The 21,727-nt window shown below is 33.3% G+C and overlaps 2 protein-coding genes across 2 annotated transcripts; both read right to left on the bottom strand.

Annotated features, from left to right (window-relative positions):
• Nucleotides 1–1,297: 1,297 nt before the first annotated feature.
• LOC104091390 (probable sulfate transporter 3.5) lies at nt 1,298–10,214 on the bottom strand. Its single transcript, XM_009596714.4, has 13 exons — nt 10,004–10,214; nt 8,622–8,949; nt 7,473–7,680; nt 6,597–6,768; nt 4,623–4,688; nt 4,405–4,518; nt 3,922–4,038; nt 3,590–3,716; nt 3,071–3,357; nt 2,741–2,928; nt 2,143–2,225; nt 1,961–2,037; nt 1,298–1,780 (listed from the first exon to the last, which is right to left on the bottom strand). Exons 2-13 carry the CDS (start codon nt 8,932–8,934, stop codon nt 1,607–1,609), a joined length of 1,926 nt encoding a protein of 641 aa, XP_009595009.1. The 5' UTR covers nt 8,935–8,949; nt 10,004–10,214; the 3' UTR covers nt 1,298–1,606.
• A 2,289-nt stretch (nt 10,215–12,503) lies between these two features.
• LOC104091391 (E3 ubiquitin-protein ligase At1g63170-like) lies at nt 12,504–18,742 on the bottom strand. Its single transcript, XM_009596715.3, has 5 exons — nt 18,589–18,742; nt 15,267–15,981; nt 14,676–14,801; nt 14,304–14,595; nt 12,504–13,176 (listed from the first exon to the last, which is right to left on the bottom strand). Exons 2-5 carry the CDS (start codon nt 15,908–15,910, stop codon nt 12,997–12,999), a joined length of 1,242 nt encoding a protein of 413 aa, XP_009595010.1. The 5' UTR covers nt 15,911–15,981; nt 18,589–18,742; the 3' UTR covers nt 12,504–12,996.
• Nucleotides 18,743–21,727: the final 2,985 nt, after the last annotated feature.

The raw sequence follows: 21,727 nt of genomic DNA, 5'->3' as shown, positions 1-21,727 counted from the left end.
GGAGAGGTGCAATCCAATATGTGCCTCTTCCATTTCTCATTCACACCCTTTAAAGAAAAAACGCAACAAACACTATCTCGTTGAAAGGTTCTACACATCTGCCTTTTCTCAGCGGATTTCTTTAGACAAAATCTCTGTTTTTTCCTTGCAGAGCAATAAAAGCCAGTCATCGAGGGAATTGGATTTTTTTCTACAACTGAAGAAATATACCAAATTCACAAATTAAATTTTACCTATCCAAGTACTGTTATGCAACAACTGGAATTTGTTGCAAGCATAGCCAAAAATTACTTAGAATTTGGAAATAGTTGATAGTGATATCAAAATATCAAGGAAATTAAATGATGATATGATAAGCATTGTTTGGTTAGGAAACTATACAACTACCTTTTCTTCCTAAGACTACAGAAAAATGATATTCTTTTAATGAAATCCAACAAAGTTGGAAGGAAGTATTAAACTATGTGAAACATACCACATGCATTCATCTTATATTGGGGAAATTTTTGAACTTGATTATTGGATCATTAAAAACACCTAGGTATGGATACGTTCTATGTTTAGTGTTCTTCGTCACTTCAATAAAGTCGTTGAAGTCAAGAAGTCGATCTGCAATTACATTAAAGTTTTCTAACTATAGGAAGTTAATGCAAGTCACACGCGTTTAGTAAGTTAATCGACCCATTGTGTCGCGTAACAAGTTCGATTATAAGAGTTCATATAATTAAGCAAGTTTTTACCAAAAAAATATTAGTTACCAAGCATTTTAATAACATTGTAATAGTAACATAAGTTTGTGGGCTACTAGTTTTTGTTAGCATGCGAGGAGCATCGATCCATTTTGCCTTGAGGCCCAACGTTTCTTGTGTGCGCGAGTCCAATTCATTTTTTAACTCCTTATATGTTCACTAGAAAGACAATTCCTAATTAATAAGGAACACTTTCTTTTGAGATACTTACTAGTTTTTTCCATCAGAGGTGGATGTACAGTTCAAGATACGGGTATGAAAAAACCTAATTATTTTGGCCTAAACCTTTTATTTGTCTTAAAAGTTCATTTAAGATATATAAATTATTTATTTAGAACTCAACAATTTAAAAAGGGTTAATTAGATGCATCAAGTTCGAGCCCTGAGAATGGAGTCGCATTTGGTAAAACGCGGTTATCCCTCGAAGTGAAACTTTTCGATGCGAATCCTGATTAGTCAGGTTCGAAAACGGGCATTGGATATCGAGTGAAAAAAAAAATAAGACTAGATAGTAGCAATAAAGCATAAACATCTGATAACTACATTGATTGCATCAAAATTTAGCACTCTCTATAACACACATCAAAATTCTTGAAGTAATTGTAACAATGAAATTATTCAAACTCAAGTATCCAAAATTTCTAACAACTCTAAAAACAAATGGATAGAAGGTTGATACAATCTGAAGGGGAAAAAAGGACTACAATTCCCTATGGTAGAATTAACTACTACTTATTTTTTCTTTTTTTCCCCCCCTTTTTGTTTTCTTGGTGCATATTTACAATTAAAAATAAAAATAAAACTTGGTTGTGTTATTTCAAAACTCTAGCCTACCACAACCAAAAAGTGTATATATGCTAAGCAATTTCCACGTCTTCTCTTTTGGACTGGCTTGAACATTTTAGTGAAAATCTGCATGTTTCAATTGCATCTTCAATTGTTAAGAACACTGATTCCTTTCCAATCACATCTATGAATCTTGTCACTATCAACTTTTCCATAACTCCCAACCTTGGATTAATCAATATCATCTACATAAAAAAAATTGCAAAAAAAAAGAATAAAAAATCCGTGAAATTCCTGTATTGTGTAAATATGATTAATTTCACGTATGACTACTAAAGTCGTAAAATTGTATAGTCGATAAGTTCAGTGACCAGCCGTGAAATTAATCCAAGCAAGTGTAATTAAATAAGGAAGTAGGGTTTTACCTTGATCCCTTTCGCATCTAGGCATCTACGAATTTCAAATAAAGTTTCAACACCCGTTATGTCAATTGATGTAATACCTACATTTCATTGATTTAGGTACATTAAAAGCATATAAAAAAAAGATTCAAAAATAACATCTATATATATCATTTAATTTGTTAGGTAATGATAAGTATTCATACCTCCAAAATCTAGTAGCAAGAATTCAACTTCATTTCTTTTAGAGTTTTCAAGAGATTCCTCATCTCTGACCCATCTTAGAATCCTGCTCAATTTATCCATCAAAGTAAGATCTTATTATTAGAACAAAAAAGAAGGAAATTAAAGAAGCATCATTTTGGTTCTGTTTTATTAAAAAATAAAAAATAAAAAATGTAGAGGGAGTCTTGGTGCCGCAGTAAAAGTTGCCGCTACGTGCCAAGGACCGTCACGGGATCAAACCGTGGAAATAACCTCTTGTAGAAAGGCACAATAAACAGTGGCGAAGCCAGGAATTTCCTCAAGAGTGTTCAAACTTGGAAGAAGTAAAGAAAATTTCCGACAAAGGGTGTTCAACATATATTATGTACCTTTAAAACTTGATATTTTACCTATATATGTAGTGTAACCGACAAAATGTGGTCAATTGACCAGCCAAAGTGTGGCTTCGCCCCTGACAATAAGATTGTGTACATAGACCGGATATTGTTTGGTCTTTCCACGAACCCCTCGCATAATGGGAACTTAGTACACTAGCCGGGCTAACCATGTAAAAGAAAGAAATTAAGACCAATTTCTTACCTTTCTCTGACATAATTACTGTTTGGGAAGTATATTGGAGAACCAAGCTTCAAAATCAGAATTCCTTGAATTCCATCTACACCAGGATATTGTTCTACGTCTCTAAACACAGTTTCTGTTATGTTTCCAAGCTTGCAAGTTGGTGGCCTTGCTACATATAGAAGTGCTCTGACCAAGGCAAGTCCAACCTAAATTACCCAAAAAGAAATTTTAAAAAAAAAAAATCAAACATTGATCTATATTATATTGCTTCGGGTCTGTTTAATTTTATATGATAATGTTTGACTGACTATAGAATTTAAGAAATAAAGAAAGACTTTTGACTCGTACCGACATCATGAGTCCCATGTCCATGCTTATGAAGGCAACGCCCAAAAAGGCAACCATACAAATCAAGAAATCAAATTTGTCTGTCTTGTAAAGATGATAAAACTTCTCATAATCAATTAGGCCAAGCATTGCAGACATAATTATAGCAGAGAGCGCAACAAGTGGTGTGTAGCCAAAGAGCGGAGCCAAAAATAGTAGGGTTAGCAGCATGCAGAGTGACATGACTACATTTGACATTTGAGTCTTGCATCCCGCGTTGTGGTTCACCGCAGTTTTTGAAAATGGCCCTGAAAAATGGAGCATTATTGATAGACGTTTATTTTATACTGTCAGTATATAAAAGAACGTATCATAACACAAGATTTTATTTATTTTTCAATGAAGTGGTGGTGGAGACACCCTTTGGAAATGGGTGTCACCATTTGAAAATATAATACAAAGTGAATAAACTGAATTGTGATTATAGATCGATACTGCTTATGTAAAATAATGCGTACACCACTGTAGTGAATAAATTACCTGTAGTCAAGTAGCAAGAAGTGAAAGAGCCAGCAATATTCATAAGGCCAATTGCTACCATCTCCTTGTTGCCATCAATTTGTTCATTATTCATTATGGAGAAACTCCTTCCAATAGCTATTCCTTCCTATAAAATATTCCATTGGAAAAATTGAAGCTACATATTTTTGAAAAATTATTTTTATTTAATTTTCAAGTTCAAGATGATTATCTCGTGGCTATTGAGAACGAATTAAATCAGATAGTACAACTATTTAATCAATCTCTCTGACATGCGTCTACGATACCAAAATCGAAAAGACTGAAAATATATATGGAAAGAATATACTTACAGCTAGAGAAATAATTGCTGTGATAATCCCAGCTTTTACAGCTGCATATACATACTCCGGGTTAAAAGTTAGAAGATGAATGGATGGTGGATTTATTCCTTTACTCAATTCACCAACCTGCATTGTGTAAAAAGATCTCCAAATATGAGAGAACAAATGGGAAAATAATTTAGTATATATTTGAGCATTTTTTTTGCGTATTCTTTGTATTCCCTCTGTTTCGTTTTATATGACATATTTTATCTTTAATTTATTCCAAAAAGAACGGTACCTTCTTATAATATTAAAGATAATTTAACTTTAAAATTCTCATTTTACTCTTATGACACGATTATAGGCATAAAATGACATGGCATATATATTTGAGATCACAAGTTTCAACGATCTTCTAGTCAAACACCTTCACATAAAACGAAACGAACACATTTATTTATTCATTATTTTGAAAGAAAAGAAGACTAAAAAAAGGAGAGTGTAACTCACAATGGCAATGCCATGTTTCTCAGCATGGAATAAATAAGCAAAAAGGCAGCCAAGTATGACAACAATAATTGGAGCAATGGCTGAAACCCAAAAAAGATTTGGTTTCTTCTTTCTCTGTAAAATTCCACAGTTGTTTTCTCAGATCTAATTATATATATGTAATATTTTTATATTGTCAGTGTATATAAATTAAAACAACTTCAATATGAAAAACTCACCACATATCTAGATAATTGTAGGAAAACAAGGAAGATTACACCAACAACTGCACACTGCCATGTCCACTGTTTTAATGCAAATAAAAATAGAAAAAAAAGGATATCAGTTAGTGTCAAAGCAAAAAATTACTACTACTATTAAATAACTCATATAGGTAGTAAATAATTAGAATTTCTTACTACTATTATTAAATAACTCATGTAGGTAATAAATAATTAGAATTTCTCAATGTACTGTCTATGCAATTTGGCCAATACCATTTATAGCTTTTCTCAATGAAATGCAATTCTTCTTATTCTTTTTTGCTTTTAACACTCTTTTTATGCTTTTCCTTTGGCTGTATATTGATTTTTTTTTTTTGCGAGTTTAAGTTTTATGTAATAACGATATGCAGGGCCGGCTCTAACGTGATGAGGGGTAAGGCATGTGCCTTAGGCCCCCAAATTTGAGGGGGCTTATTTAAAAAAAAAAATAGGTTTATAGGTATTTAAAAAATAATATTTAGTACTTTTTAATACAAAATTAGAGTTTTTAATATAAAAGGAAATAGAGCTGTTTAGATATGTAACTAAAGTAATAATTTGACATATTTAAAAATGGATAGATGAATAGTTTTCGCAACGTTTCAGTTTTACTCATTCATTAGATAATGTATACAAAAATTCGCTCTCCCTTTCTTAATATGTCCAAGTCAATCTTTCTTTTCTCCACTCTCTTTATATTTCAGAAACCCCTATATATTTTCTGTCTTTCTCTTTAATATTCTTACTCACCTTCTTTCTCCAATATTTCATTACTCACTTTCTTTCTACAAGATTTCATTAGCTCCACTGTTCAACAATACTTTTAAGCTTCCAATAATTCTATACTTCTATTGCTCTATAAAATATTACTATCTAATATCAACAATATCTCGAGAAAAATTAAATGAGCTGGCTATATTATCAATTGAATAAAGATAATTAGAGAAAATCGATTATAAAAAAGATTATTAACAACTTTGTATTTCAAAAAATTAGAAGAATATATTTAAAATAAAACGTATGTTATAACTATCTTTTAAAAATTTAGGCCCCATATTAAACTTTGGCCTTAGGCCCCGCATATCCTTGAGCCGCCCCTGATGATATGAAATTATTTATATAATCATACTACTTAAATTACAAGTTAATCTTTATGATAAATATTATTTGGTAACCTAATAAAATAATAGTAATATTTAACTAATCTATTCTATCACATTTTATATTATACTGATATATATAGTCAACCTCTCTATAATAGTGTAATTTGTTCTCGGTGACGGATGCAACATATAACTATCAGGTTCAACTGAACCCAGTACTTTCAATGCGGAACATAAATTTATATGTAAAAAATCACTAAAATTATAATAAATAGTAGATATGAACCCATAATTTTAAATGCTAAACCCCTAAAGAGTAAGGTAAGGCCTAAAGCCTATCATTGACCGAACAGCGAACTTAGCTTCAAAGCTTGAAGTGAAGGCTTTACCTTTCCTTTAATCAAATCAATGCCAGAGAATACATCGGAAGCTAATTAGCGCATAGGCAGCGTTGCGCCATCTGTTGTACCGTTTTAGAGAGAATTTGAGTTAAGAGACTAATCCAAAAAAAAGAAAGTGACCAATCTTTCTGTGTAGGCGGCGAAGGGATGGTAAGGCTTTGAAGCCAAGCAAGCAGCTATTAGAAAGAAGTTGAAGCTATAACAGCTGAACCCATAGAACTAAAATACTAGATCCGCTTCTGTTTGTTCTGATATTTTTGACAGCTATAGCGAAATGCTATTATAGAGAACATGTAATATAAGACAACATGAAAATCGATTCCAAAATAAACTTGACCATTTTAGTGAAATGATGTTATAAAGGACGGCTGCTATAGAGAGATTTGTAGTGTAAAAAATAATTACAATATCAGTGTGTGTATATATAATTATAATTGACTAATTACCTCTTTTCTGTTTTCAAAGACAGAACGTAAAACATGAACAACATCAGTATGGCTAGTGAAATGTTTCAAGCCAAGGATGCCCTTCAGTTGCTGTAGGCAGATAATTACTGCTGTCCCTCCCATAAATCCAGTAATTGTTGAATGTGATAGAAAATCCACCAAAAATCCAAGCCTGCAAATGACAATATAATAATTACTTTCATTAGATGATAGACTGTTAACGTGTTGGTGTATACACCTAGTGCGGGTAAATTTTTACCGATCGTCAATTATTGGACATAATATCCTTTGCGACCTGAACGATGTACCTTATATTATATATACAAGTGTTATAAATAATTCTGAAATAATTGTACTTGTGATCTCTTGGTTATTGATAAATTCTACTTAAGGGTCATGTGATATTTCACTAAGCATATTTAACCGATTAACTAGAACATGCTTTTTGGTCAGGAAATAAATTATATTTATATTATTGTTAGAATTATATTTCCATTAAATATGGAGTGACAATACAAATTTAACATAATACAAGGGTATTAATTTCTTTTACGGTTAATAATTCATTATATTTGCAAAGATTCACAAGCAGAAGGATCAAAAGTGCACATATTCATTAATTCTTGATTAAATGTGCTTAACCAAATATCACAAGGATCAGAATTATAATTTCTAGATATTTCAAGGACTAAAAGCACAAATCTCCCTTTAATTCTTACACTACTCCCGTAATTTAACCTGTTGTAATAGGCTGCTTGCATTTTTTTTCAAATTACTAATTTCACTTATTACGAGTAATCACTTATAATTATTGTTTAAATAATACGAAAATGTCAAAATTCTTTTACACTATCAATAGTATATCGAAGTTTATACCTTAGCACACCCAAAGCAGTTTGCACCAAACCAGAGACAAAGGTGGCTGTGTAGAACAAACTGAGGTACAATTGCATATTTTCCTGAGGTTTAACTTTTTCTTGAATGGATTCAGCAATAAGCAATGAGCAAGTTGCTACTGTTCCAACAGCAAGATGCTTTGAACTTCCAAAAACAGCATAAATAAGAGGGGGAACAAAGCTTGAATCTGCATACACATTCATAATAATAACCAATTAATTCAAAAATTTAGGTTATGTCATTGAAAAGAAAAAAGGCAGTTGGTGTACGAAGCATCTCATATTCATACAAAATTCAAGGAAGGACCACGTGCCAAGGAAGTATGTTTTAGGCGCAGTGACCAGGCCCGAGCGACTGATTACCAAAAACACAGGTCTCCGTAAAGTCGTAAGACCATGTATGGGGGCTGACGCTTGCCCAGTGCCGGAAGGTCAATGAAGTTGGTGACCTGATGACAGGGGACTCCACCCCGTGGGAAATACGAGATCACCCCAAGGACGCCTTCGGCATTCAGGGGTCACGGACCGAAGGCAGCCTACTCTGATGCAAACATCAGTGACTGATTTCACAACTCAAACTCGTGACCTATTGATTACAAGAACATGAAGGCGGGATAAATTTTTTACACTATCAGGTTAGGTTGATTTACAATAACATATTTATATAAAGAATTCTCTACATCTTATATAGGATAGGATATCTAGGCTTTGGAAACCAATGAATTCTTCCGATGTGTGATAATTTCTACCGACGGATAATGTTTACGCAAGGAGAAATCTGTATGTCTCCTAAACTAGTATTTAGGAACAAAAGATAATTGCATATAACTACTCATAAAAAGTGAAATTAGCATTCTGAACCGAGCCGAATCCAGGATTTATATTCTATGGGTTTAAATCTATTATATTTTTTAAATTATGAGTTCATATATATTGTTTCTTGCAATATTTTACACATAAATTTATATTACGCATCGAAAAGTACTAATGAACCCGATGCTTTCAAGCTGCATCCGCCCCTGATCCGGAACAACAATGCAAGCAACATTCTATAGCAGATTAAATTGCACGGATATAATAAACTTATCATTATACTGTCAGTGCATATAAATAAATCAATATAACTTACAGAGTCCGATAATCGGAGGAAGGTTGGCGAGTTTCGCGTAGCTTATTCCTTGTGGGATTGCAAGACTAGCAATGGTTATTCCAGCAAGAAGATCAAACTTGAATAGCCCTAAATTGTACTTAGGCAACCATTGAAACATTGGAACAAAATATTGAATTCCCTTTTGAATTCTGATTGAAAGTTTCTCGTTCTTGAATTCATGGAATGGATCATCTGGAAAAAGTGTTTCTTTTAAATTTGCTTTAAGAACTGTTCCAAAGCTACGTGGTGATGCATAGTTAACCCCATGCAATGATTTCTTAGGAGAAGTCATTGTTTCTGGCTAGTTCTGCAAAAGAAGGAGAAAGAAATAGAAAGGAGAAGTTTAATTCATGTATATATAGAAAAGCATGACTTAATTATATGATAAAATGGAAAAGAAAATTTTATTGGTATTTTACACATGTTATAACAGATAATTTATCTTATTTTTCAGATCATGAATTCCATTTTTTTTTATGAGTAATTACATGGATTAGTCATATTTTAGGTGACATGTAGAACGACAAATAGCAAAAAATGATGCAAGAATGTCAAGGCGGGAAATAATATTTTTGGGTATTTTAATTTGTTGTGATAGATAATCTACATAGTTTTTATATTACAAACAATAACGTGTAAGTGACAAAGTGGTACGGTAAAAGAAGAAGAAGAAGAATTAATCTAAATGGTTGTTTACCCAACTACTTAAATTAGAAATAATTGACAAATGTATAATATATGTACAATTTATGTATAATATGTGTATAATTCTGTAAAATCAATATATAACCTATGAGCGTATACCGATTAGGAAAAGTAAACAGTAAATCCGGCTAACTATTTGTGCAAATGTGAAACTTATTGGTAGTGTTTATCTTTGGACTAGATTCATTCCCATTACCTAAGTAAAATTTCAATATCTATTAAAATACAAATTACATGATGCTATTCCATTTACCCTAAAAGAAAGTACCTAAAGAAAATGAAAAGATATTTGAATGGTAACATCATATGTGATGGAATCTTTATATTCAGTTAGGTGTGAATGTAAACATTCCTTAAATGGAATATATGTTTGAATTTAATTAGGTGAATATAATTGATACTTTTTTTGGTTATAATCTTAATGACATAAGATCTCATACTAGACATGCCATATGAAAACTTTCAAAGAGGCATAATTCTTTAATATGTTTTTTTCCAAATTAGGAAAAGATATAAATGTTTAAACTCTTGTATTATATAAGATCCTAACAGGCCATATGAAACTTTCAAATTATATTAGTTATTTAATGTCTTTTTTCCTAGATTAGGAAAAGATATAAATGTGCAAAAAAATGTCTATGATCAAGTTATAGCACCTTAAATTCTGGCCCGCACCGGATAGTTTGGAGAATAAATCACTTTCTTACAAGCATGAAGATCAAATGAAAATAAAGAGAAGATAACATGGATAAAATTTGAGACCTAAGGATAGAAGAGATGTCCCAATTGCTGGGACACCCTTATATAGCAACTAATTAAAAAAGATAATAGGAAGAAGAAGTAATTAATTGCTACTTTGACTATGGATTCTGAGTGAAAATTTCCGACATATAAAGAGGAAATTACTGGTTGGAAATAAGGTAAAAACGGCTACAAATATGGAGTGACAATCATTTTAGCTTTATCTATGTTTAACCACTAATAAGTAATGAGTGAATAACGATTAGATGCTAAAAAATGGATATAAGTGTAAGGATTAACACTTTATAAGGATAAATTGTGGCGAAAATAAAAGGAGGATATATTAGTTTTTTTAATGTTTTTTTGGAAAAAAAAATTCGAGGGAACAATTGAAGATGGCCCTATAATAATGGGAAAGGATGCATAGATTTTTTTCCCATAATTACAAACACAAAAAATTAGTTAAAGACAAGAAACAAAAAAAATGGTAAAATTAGTTAGGGTGTCTTTGGTACAAAGGAAAATATTTTTCAAATTTTGTCTCATTATCCAACACTAGAAAAACATAAGCGAAGAAAATTGTTATTTTTCTTTTTGTTAGGTAAGAAGACCTCTAGTTGAATTATTATTAAATTATTAAGACTAACTGAAAAAGGGGTACTATTCTTCTTCCTCCACTAGAGTAGTGATATTGTTTCCTTTTAATGAAAATTAATTTTTATGTTTGGTATAATAAATAGGATAAAAATCATTTCTATATACTAATGAATTATTGAATTCTCTTGACATAAAAAAACTTTAAAATGTAATGGTATAAGGGAGATTGGCAGGAATGGCCCCGCAATGGACTGATATTAGCCGAATATCTCTAAAATTAGCGGTATTTAAAAAATAGCTCCCGAACCCGCACACAGCTCTTCTGGGGTTTGTCGCACCAGATTAAATTGTTCATCAAAGTATACCCGATTGTCATACTTTTGCTCTTCAGAATTTCTCTATCGTATTGATAGAGTTGATGCTATTATTACTCTAAGGGATCGTTTAGTATGAGGTATAAGTACAAATAGTGCTGGGATAAAAATATAATACCACCTTAATATTTTGTTTGGTTAGCAAACCTGAGATAAGTTATCCCGGGATTAAAATTAATAATGAGATAACTTATACCTTGTAGGGGGAGTAATTAGTGTCGGGATAACTTATATTTTCTTAGAAATTATGCAAACGTCATTTTTAATACAACATATCAGGATAAAAAATAATCCCAGCATAACTTATCACAACATCACTTATCCCAGCATAACCTATATTCAAACCAAACGACCCCTAATTGTCTGATAAGTTGTTCATCGAAGTCTGCCAAATTGTCATACTTTTGCTCTTCGGAGATTTTTCTATCGAGTTGGTAGAGTTGATGCTATATTTACTCTTCCTATCTATTAAGTTATTTATTGAAGTCTACCCGATTGACATATTTTTTTTAGGTTATTTTAACAAAGTGTTCTTCGAATTTGCTACTTTAATTTTGATCAAATCACCACAAATATGCTCCAAACGATCTCAAATTTGAAATAAAGCTTCCAAATAACAACACAAACAATCCTCAATCACCAATTTAGTGGAATAACATCAAATCAAAAAGACTCACTTTCTCTTATTCAAGAATTTCTTAGGTCCAACCATGGAGTTTTCAAACTTGTACAGTAAATCATCATAATTTGTGTTGAATTAAAAATTCAAGCATAAATTATCAACATGCAAATGATTTTAATAATAATCAATCATTAACTTCTATTTTCCACAACTAAATAAGAATTTCAAGGTTCAAAAATTGAAGAACTAAGATGTTAAAGTCAAAAGTGAGGACATTTTGCTATGATCAGATATTGATGGTATAAGGGGTTCAAATATTGCTTTACATCACCAGTGGAGTAGCACGCATTCGTGTTAATTGCATTGATTTTCACTTATGATTTGACCAGTGATGAAAGGCTAACTTATGGAAGATTAAAATCAAGATTTCAATAGTTCTAATTGGACTGGTTTCTTGTTAATTTATCTCAATCCCATGAGCTCCAAATAACAATAATAAAATATGGCATAGCACTTATTTCTGAACCTAAGTTACAATTCAGCTTTCGATGACGACAGAGCTCACATGTCACATGTATGAAATTGAAAGGAAATATTGTTTGGTTCCTTTCCTCTCACAGACTTGAGTATAGAATACAATCCCTAGCTATCAAAATAATATGCAGTTTGGTAAGAGCGCATCATATAATGTGTGGATTAGACACACATCAACCTTGCAGCAAACAAAATCTAGTATTTAAGTGGCCCATTATCGAGTTTCAAACCCATACATCGCTAGCTCTCGAGAATTTCTCAGTTACTAAAAATATGTAATAATAGCCATTTCGAAAATTTGTTCGACCACTATCCACTATATTGAAGCTCGCTCTTTCAAATCGAGATACAATCATTTTACAATAATCATCCTCATAATGCAGATACTGAACAATCATTACCCTAAATTTGTTTATACAAAAAAAGAGGCAAGTGGGGAGGCTGCAAAGAGATGTGAAAACACCCAAGAATGATATACCAAATTGATAAAGAAACATCCTATAAGAGAAAGGATTTCTTCCAAAAGTAGCAGGATGAGTTGTTGAATTTCTGGAATCTTTGTACAGCTCTCAACCTTGATGTCAGATTTGAACAATGGAACACCTTTTTTTTAAGCCTGTTACACATTCTTGATATAAACAAATGTACAAGCTAAAATATCACTGCAGGAAGAAGAGGTTTGGGGGGGGGGGGGGGGGGGCAGACAGCTGTGAAACACTCTCCCGGCACCCATGCGATATGCTAGCCGCAATCGGTTTGGACCATAAGAAACTGTACTACTTTAGGACTGTTGAAGGGGTTCCTCATTTGTGTCCTTGATGCCAATTTCAGATTTGCAGAGGGGGCAAGACGCATTAATCTTCAGCCATTTATCTACACACTGAGTATGGAAGAAATGCGAGCAAGGCAACTCCCTTAGCTCGTCATTGTCCTCGTACTTTGTTAAGCAAATACAACATACCTGTATGCGTTTAAAGCATAAATACTGGTTAATATATGAGATTTACAACTCAATTACATAAAAAGCTCATGTATGTTCAACACCAGTCGACTAGTGAATTCAGCAAGGTTACAGTTCTTATGTAATACCACATGTATTATGTAACAGGCTAATAGCGGACCTCTAAAAGACGATCGAGTTAATCAAAGATGATCCAGCAAATATAATTAGTAATATCCTTTTCGATTGTTTCGACTGATATGAATAACTGACATGATCTACATATAGGTCGGTATTTAAAATTCAATTTTATGAAAAATATTAGGTTGCCATCTGTGTAGAAGCATGAATGCCAAAAAGTAATAAAAAATCTCATATTCTCTCAATGATAAGTTTAAAGCCACATACTATTCTACAGCTTTAGAGGATAACATCAGAAAGATACATTATCTCTTCTTCTAGTACTCAAAACCTTCACATGCATAACATTTTTCCTGGTCTACTGAATGCCTGACTGCTAAAGATAGACAAATCAGATAATTCATTTTCCTTCTTCTTCTCCTTTGCACTTTGGACAGTTTTACTAAGCACAATTTATATGTGTATGGATAGCTTTTTTCACCTCCCTAACGATGTTGTTTTCTACGTTACCCTTGTTCTTTGGAATGTAAATGGAAATTATACAAAACCAGATCAATCAAAACTACAAGACAAAACCAAACAGGAAATGGTAAAGACATAAAGGAAACCGTCCTGTATGGTGTTCTAATTACTCTGCCTTACACTTCGGGGGGGGGGCTACAAAACTATATTGAAAATACAAATGTAGTGGGGTATAAAGGAAAATTTAATCACAAAAATAGACTACAAGAAATGCTTTACATGTTGAGTTTCAACATCAAACACAGTTATTTATTAAAATAGTCATTTATTATTGCCTCATTGAGCGTATGAATAGCAGTCATGGAAAAATAGAAATGTTGTCTCTTTGCGTATAACCATTTGGTTGATGTAGTACCCATATAAATACTTTAGATCATTCAGATGCAAACAACATCAAATCAAGAAGCAAAAACTACTTTCTGTGAGACTTATCCACAAATTCAATTTCTGACTCCCAAAGGCTATAAATGGAAGGATAAACTTACTGCATCTTCTCCCGAGATAGCACGTTCCTTCTCTGTGCCGGTGGCTATAAAACCACCTTCCTCCCCTTCTGAATTTTTGTTTCCATTGCTCCCCGTTCCATTGGTCTTGACCCTATACTTATGTGTCGGAAGAGCATTAATGGACTCTTCTGTGGCTCCTCTCACTCCATGCATATTCTCACGGACACCAAGGATTGAAATTATACAAGGCAGGCAGCAACATATCATTGCACACAAGATGAAAGGCATAGCGTATCCAATGCAACTAATGGTAAGAAAAGCTATACATAATCTGCAAAGTATGGATCTAATGTTAGTTTCGGTGATACCAGTGTGGGAAAGGAAGAACAAATAAAAAGGAAACAACTGGACCTGTACAAATTGGGAGCGTCAGAAGAAGATGAGTGCCCCCCAAAGATCCAAACGTTGCCAACAACAAACCACACTGCAAAGAAGCAATCCAAGGCCATCTTGAAATGATCTACCAGTGAACTAAGTCTGGAAAAAGAAACATCAATGCACGGTCAATAAGACTATTCATGATATAAGACAGAATCCAAGATCATAGTACTCACGATACACTGGTTCGCAAAATGTAGATATCATTTTCAAACACAGACTACATTTCTGTGAGAATCTCTATATGGCTATGCAAAGACTCGGAATACAGAAAAACTGAAGAATGCTTGGAAACACCTTTTATTATATCATATTAAAGAAATTGGAGAGAAGGTTATCAAAAAACAATAAAATTTCTAAGTTACTCTTATGAAGCATGAAGCAATTGTACCTAAAAAATCATCTAGCCGAAACTCGTACAATCTAACTAATGGCGTTTCTTAAGGCAACAACTGACTGCATCCTGAATTAGTGAACATGCTTAGTTGTGTTTAGGGTTAGTTGTACCCAACAGCAAAAATAAAGAAGAAAACACATGAAAGAGAGTAATAAGCATATAATTACCTTGCATTGCTTTGCCTGGTCAAAATTTCTGTAGATGTGTTTCTACCATCTTCCTCATCTGAGGTCCGAGTCAATGAGATAGTAATATAAGAATTTGGCTCTGCAGTGGAATTGACTTGGGGGGAACCTTGACGCAGTTGAGCTGACCTCCGATCAGTGGCTCGGTAACGGTGAAGATACCGCCAGTACAGTAAAGGGAGGCTTGCTGCACATCCAGTTGCATAACCTACAACCCAAGCAAATAATGGGGTTTCTGGGTTTTCCCCTCTTGACAAGGATAAAACAACAATTGCTGCAACAATCTGTCCTAAGATGAATACTAGCTCAATGGAAAGCCACAACAGGGTATTAAATGGGCTCCAACGACGATCAGAACCTTCACCTCTCCTTGCGATTGAAGGGCTTTGAGAAATTGAATCATTGGATGAAGATGAAGAATGTCGACCAGGCGGTCTATCTTCATGGTTGGGCATTTCCAAGCCACGAGGAGAACCATTATCAGATGAACCTGATGATGAGGGACCACCTCCTTGTTCTACATCAATAACATGTTCATTCCTCTCATGACTTTCTGCTTGCTCCATGAGCAAAGGAAATCTGTCGGTTGGGTTCTCCTGAGTAAGTTCTTCAGAGGTAACAGCCATTCAACCATAAATCTCAAGGACAATGTCGATACCGGTTCAGCTACCACCCTTATGCTCCAAGCAATGCTTACCTGATGATTTCATTTTAAGAAAGAAATATTATTTGCTGGGTAAGAAACAAAAAAATTTAGTCCTCTACTGAGGAAGGATCACTTCAGAAACTAGTATAATTATAATACACGATAAAAAAGTTCAACAAAACTTGTACACATGCATAAAAATACCAAGTGGGAGGAGCTTAGAGCCATACTGAAGAGCATATAGTTACCCACAAATTAGCATGTACCTTTTAATTCATAAAAGACTTTATTGGTGCGACATTGTCACACGTGTAAAATATGTATGCATTTGTGATAGTGTCCTCATCAAAATAATGTTCTATTTGGAATGTATAGAGTATCTATAATAACTGCTAAGCGTAAGACGTAACACATATGCCTTCCTACTTCCAATTACTCTTTTTCGAGAAATTCTTCTCCTACATCTCAATTCTCACGAATTACCAGAGCTACGGGGGATGAATCACTCCAATGGACTCGAAGGTCAAGCTTCTACCAGGACAACGGAGGCTTCTCCTGAGCATTATCCATGTGATGCTTATTGAAATGTAGTAGTTTGCATTCTTAGATACATAAAATCATCTAATTAGCAAAGGCCATTTTACAAGGATACCAGCATAGATTATTTGCTCTACAGATACAGGTTGGGCGAGACTTGAACCCAAATGGATCAAACAACTATTCCAAGATTTGAAACTGGAAAATTAAATCAGATTATTCTCATTTATGATAACTGAGTTGCACATTGTATTGTCAGATCCTATTTTTCATGAAAGGACCAAGAACATAGAAATCAATTCATATTTCCTCACAAAAAAGATACTTTTCAAATTCATTGTCACTAAATATGTGACATCATTATCAACTAGCATACATATTCACGACGCTTGTCAGTCCTCAAACTAGTTTCACATGTAACAAGCTCGCTATAACCATCATATATGTATCAACTTCAGGAGAGTGTTAAGTTCATTCACATGTGCGGATAGATTATATATTTGTAATGGTGTCCGACATCGTGATAAGATTGTAATATAGTATCTAATAGAGTTCCCAGATGTATGAGATAATACTTTATACATTCGCCCAATCTCCTCTCATATCTCACACTTGGAACTTTTCCAGACACATGGACTCACATATATGCGTCTCACATAAACACACGACGCTGAAATCCCGAGCAAGAATTCTTCTGAAACAACATTCACATGACTTATACAAATCTATGCTTAATGTAAATGATACTGCATCTATATGAGTACTGACCATCATAAACTTCACAGACTACAACTACCAGCAACCCATCGAGCTCCTCAATCCTAAATTCTGATCAAACCATGATCACTTCACACCCTTTAATGTAAGGACAAGAAATTGCATGAGGCGCATAGGCATTGAAACTTCAAACTTAACCTCTCCTTTTATCTAAATGACTTATTAAAGCTACAAGCTAGCCCATTGTTAAACCTTAAGTAAAGGATTTTCTCCAAGGAAAGGAGCATGAACGAGCACATAAAGCAACCCCTTGATTCAAGTTGCACGTAAAGCCTAGGATAACACCGCCACATCTTTATTTTTGTGGTGAATAACAGTAGCAGTAATGAAATTAATTCAAAATTAGCTAAGAACATAGCACAAAGAAAAAATATGACTCGCATAATGTTTATCCCAATGGGCTAATTGTGAAATTTCGAGGACTCCTAATTTGCCTTGAAAGCAGAAATTAATTCTATTGGAGTGATACGAACCTGAATAGAGCAGAATGGATATAGAGGATACATATAACCGATCGACCCCAACTGATTTGAGATCAGGATGATATCATGCTACACATATTGGCTATCATAACTAAGAATCAAACTCAGATCATTAGTGTTGTACTTAAGTTATATACAGTGACGGTATAAAGACCTTTTTACACTATCCGTGACATTTAACCTGTGATAACAAGTTAGTTACCATTTTTACTAGGTTACAAACTATTCTCTCTGCCCCATTTTGTGTGATATTATTTGACTAGCACGGAGTTTAAGAAAGAAATAAAAACTTTTGAACCTTGTGGTCTAAAACAAGTCATAGATATTTGTATCCCTATAAATCATCTCATGGAGGGTAAAATGGAAATTCAAAGTTAAATTGCTTCTAAATACAAAAGGTATCATTTTATTTATTTATTTATTTATTTTGGGGGGGGGGGGGGGGGGACAGACTAAAAAGAAAAATGTATGACATATACTGGGACAGAAGGAGTAATATTTATTCAAAGATTTGCTTGTAATTACCTAATAAATAACATGATTGTGTAAATTATTTTTTACTCCATCAGTGCATATAGAACATAAACTCTGATTAATTGTGACATTTATCCAACAAAATGAAATGGAAAAACAGCAGCTTCAAAACTATATATCCATTTAACTCTATTGGGGCACATTTAACAACTCTATTACGGAAATATCCTAAGCCCTAATATAACTACACGAAGCAAAATTCAGCTCAAAATTCAACGTAAAAGCACAAATTCGCCGAATTATCCTCAAATTAACCGATTAATCCATTCAAAAAAAGTAAATTAGTCTAAAAATAAACGAAAAATGAATGGAAAAATCGTAAAATTACCAGCGATTGTGATGATTGATAAGCTCCGTCACGTTGAAAAAGCCTTTGAATTGTCTTTGAAATTAGGGATTCGTTTTTTTTTTCCCGTGAAAAGGGAAATAATTGTCAGCTCTTGTGACCCATTGAACCACCGACTCCTTTATGTAAATATAATTCTTTTTATTGTATGATAATGATATGATTGTATGTATGTGCATTTTTTTTATTCGGTTCAGTTTTTTTGTTTTTCTTTTTTTATTTGCTTTATAACACGTTATACTTGGGAAGTATTTGTGCATATGCTTAATTTGGTACTGAAACTATTGTGTACTGTTTTCTCTCGTATAGGTTTTCTTGGCATGTTGGAGTAACGTATGTTTAAGTGGGAGAAAATATAATGGCATGATCCGTCGTTTTGAGTTTTGGCATTCTGTTCGGTAGTTCAAGACCTTAATTAGCTACATATAATACTTTACGACTTGTGTGTAAGGTTGGTTTTGATTTTCGAGAAGTTCGGATTGATTTGGAATAGTGATTCTAAGTTGAAGTTTTAAGTTGGAAAAGTTGACCAAGATTTTACTTTTGAGTAAACGACTTCGGAATTAAGATTTGATGTTTTTAATAGATTCGTATTGTGATTTTGGACTTCAAAAATATTCTACAACATCAACAAGTACTAATACACACGAAAAAGTGGATATAATCATAGATTCGTATTGTAAGACCTCGAAACGCCATAAAATAAACTCAAAAGTCATGGCGAAGCAATGAATATTAGTCACTCGGCCATTTCCAATGGACCTACAAAATTTCAGGCAAATCAGAGTCCGTTAATTTTTTTTTTTACAAAACCAACATGTACTAATACATACGAAAAAGTGGATATAGTCATAAATTCGTGTTGCATGACCTCGGAACGCCAGAAAATAAACTCGAAAGTCATGACAAAGCAATGAGTATTGGTCACAAGGCCGTTTCCCATGGACCTACAATTTCAGACCAATCAGAGTCCGTCAATTTTTTTTATTTACAAAATCAACATGTACTAATACACACGAAAAAATGAATATAGTCATAAATTCGTGTTGCATGACCCCAAAACACCCAAATATGAACCCAAAAGTCATAGTGAGGCTGAGTATTGGTCACTAGGCCGTTTTCTACGGACCTATAAAATTTCAGGCTAATCAGAATTAGTCAAGAAAAAAATTCGTGTATATAAGTGGATATAAAAAATTCAGGAAAATTTCACACGAAAAAATAGATATAATCATAAATTTGTGTTGCATGACCTCAAAATAGCAGAAAATGAACTAGAAAGATATCGCGACGCATTGAGTATTGGTCACTAGGCCGTTTCCAATAGACCTACAAAATTTCATCTCAATCAGAGTCCGTCAAAAAGATTCAACAAAATCAACATGTACTAAGGGTGTGTTTGGTATAACAGAAAATATTTTCCGTGGAAAATATTTTCCGTTAAAAAATAAGTAGTAATCTTATTCATTTTTTAGTGTTTGGTACGTAAATTAAGGAAAATAACTTCTCAAGAGTATTCATAAATAATTTAGATACAATAAACATGAAGTCATAAACTTTCGCGAACCCACAAATTTCATAAACTTCCGAACCGCTAAACTTTTGAAACTGCGAAATTTCGAACCCGTAAACTTTGTAATTTCTAAACCCGTAAACTTCCAAACACATAAACCTCCAAACTCATAACTTTGGAACTTGTAAAATTTCGAACCTGTAAACCAAAAGATGAAAAAACTAAAACTAAAAATATATAAAATAAAAAATAAAAAAATCTCCCCGGAGGGGGGAGAGGGGGAGGGGGGTTGCAGAAAAACGAAAAAACAAAAATTTGAAATTACAAAAAAAAAAAAAGTAAAAAATAAACTTTTTTTATGTGCGGGGTGGGGGCAGTGGGGTGGGGATGGGGAGTGGACGGGTGGTGCAGAAAAAAAAACTAAAATTTGAAAAAAAAAAAGCCTTTTTGGAAAGAGGGGGTGGGGTTAGGTGTGAGGGTGTGGGGTGGGTGAGTGAGGGTGGGGAAGGTTGGGAAGGAGTTTTGAAAAATATTTTCCCTTCTCTTGATAAGGAAAACATTGGAGGAAAATGAGTTTATAAGGAAAATATTTTCCAAAATATTTAAGCCAATCAAACATGAAAAAATTGGAAAATATTTTTCGAAAAATATTTTTCTTCATACCAAACACACACGAAAAAGTAGATATAGTTATAAATTCGTGTTGCATGACCACGAAATACGAAAAAATAAACCCGAAAGTCATGGCGAAACAATGAGTATTGGTCGATAGACCGTTTTCTATGGTTATGGAAGGCTAAAAATACTAGATTTTGGATACTTTATACCTATTATTTGTTACACTTTAATTTTATTTAAGTTAAAATATGAACAATTTATACTCACTACGTATTTTCTATTGTGTAGGTTGCGATTCCAAGTTAAGACGCATTTTTGGAGGTAAAATAATTATAATAGGACTTTGAAGTTTAAATAGAAGTTCAAGGGTTAAGCTAGATCGAATTCGGAGGTCGAGGACCAAATATACATTAAAAAAAGAGTTGAAAAAAATGCAAAATAAATGCAAAGGGGGCTGCCACGTTGTCGCTTTGCAATTGGGAATAGAGGCAACGTTATGATGTTTTCCATTGTCACGTAACAAAGGGTTAAACCAATTCTGCACTAGGCAGCCAAAAGTCGAAGGCTACAGGGAAATTTCAAAGGCACGCCGTGCGTTGCGGCTTGCTATACGGCGTGGCAATGTGATTTTGGCTCACCGTAATCCTATTTCTAGGTTATTTCGATCCAAGACTATTCCTACACAGTATAAATATATGGTCTAACATAATTTTTGAGAGGATTCAACCTAGGAGAGTCTAAGGTCTTATTTGTTTGTACTTAATGGAGGTCTGAATCTTAATTATTTAGATCTGAGACATTAAATGCGTTTATTTTTAAAGTCTGAATCTTAATTATACAGATCTTAATTGTTAAGTGTGTTTGTTTTTTTTACTTCACAACCACTTAATGGGTCTGAATAAGTCTGTATCATTAAGATCTATAACAAAGACTTAATTTCATTAAGATGCTATCATCCATATTCATTATTAACTGCCACCACCGCTTACC

The sequence above is a fragment of the Nicotiana tomentosiformis genome, chromosome 6 (genome assembly GCF_000390325.3).
Source record: "Nicotiana tomentosiformis chromosome 6, ASM39032v3, whole genome shotgun sequence".
In the NCBI taxonomy this organism is placed as follows: Eukaryota; Viridiplantae; Streptophyta; class Magnoliopsida; order Solanales; family Solanaceae; genus Nicotiana; species Nicotiana tomentosiformis.
Note: the sequence above shows the minus strand (reverse complement) of the source record. Positions and strands in the feature narration are given on the sequence as shown.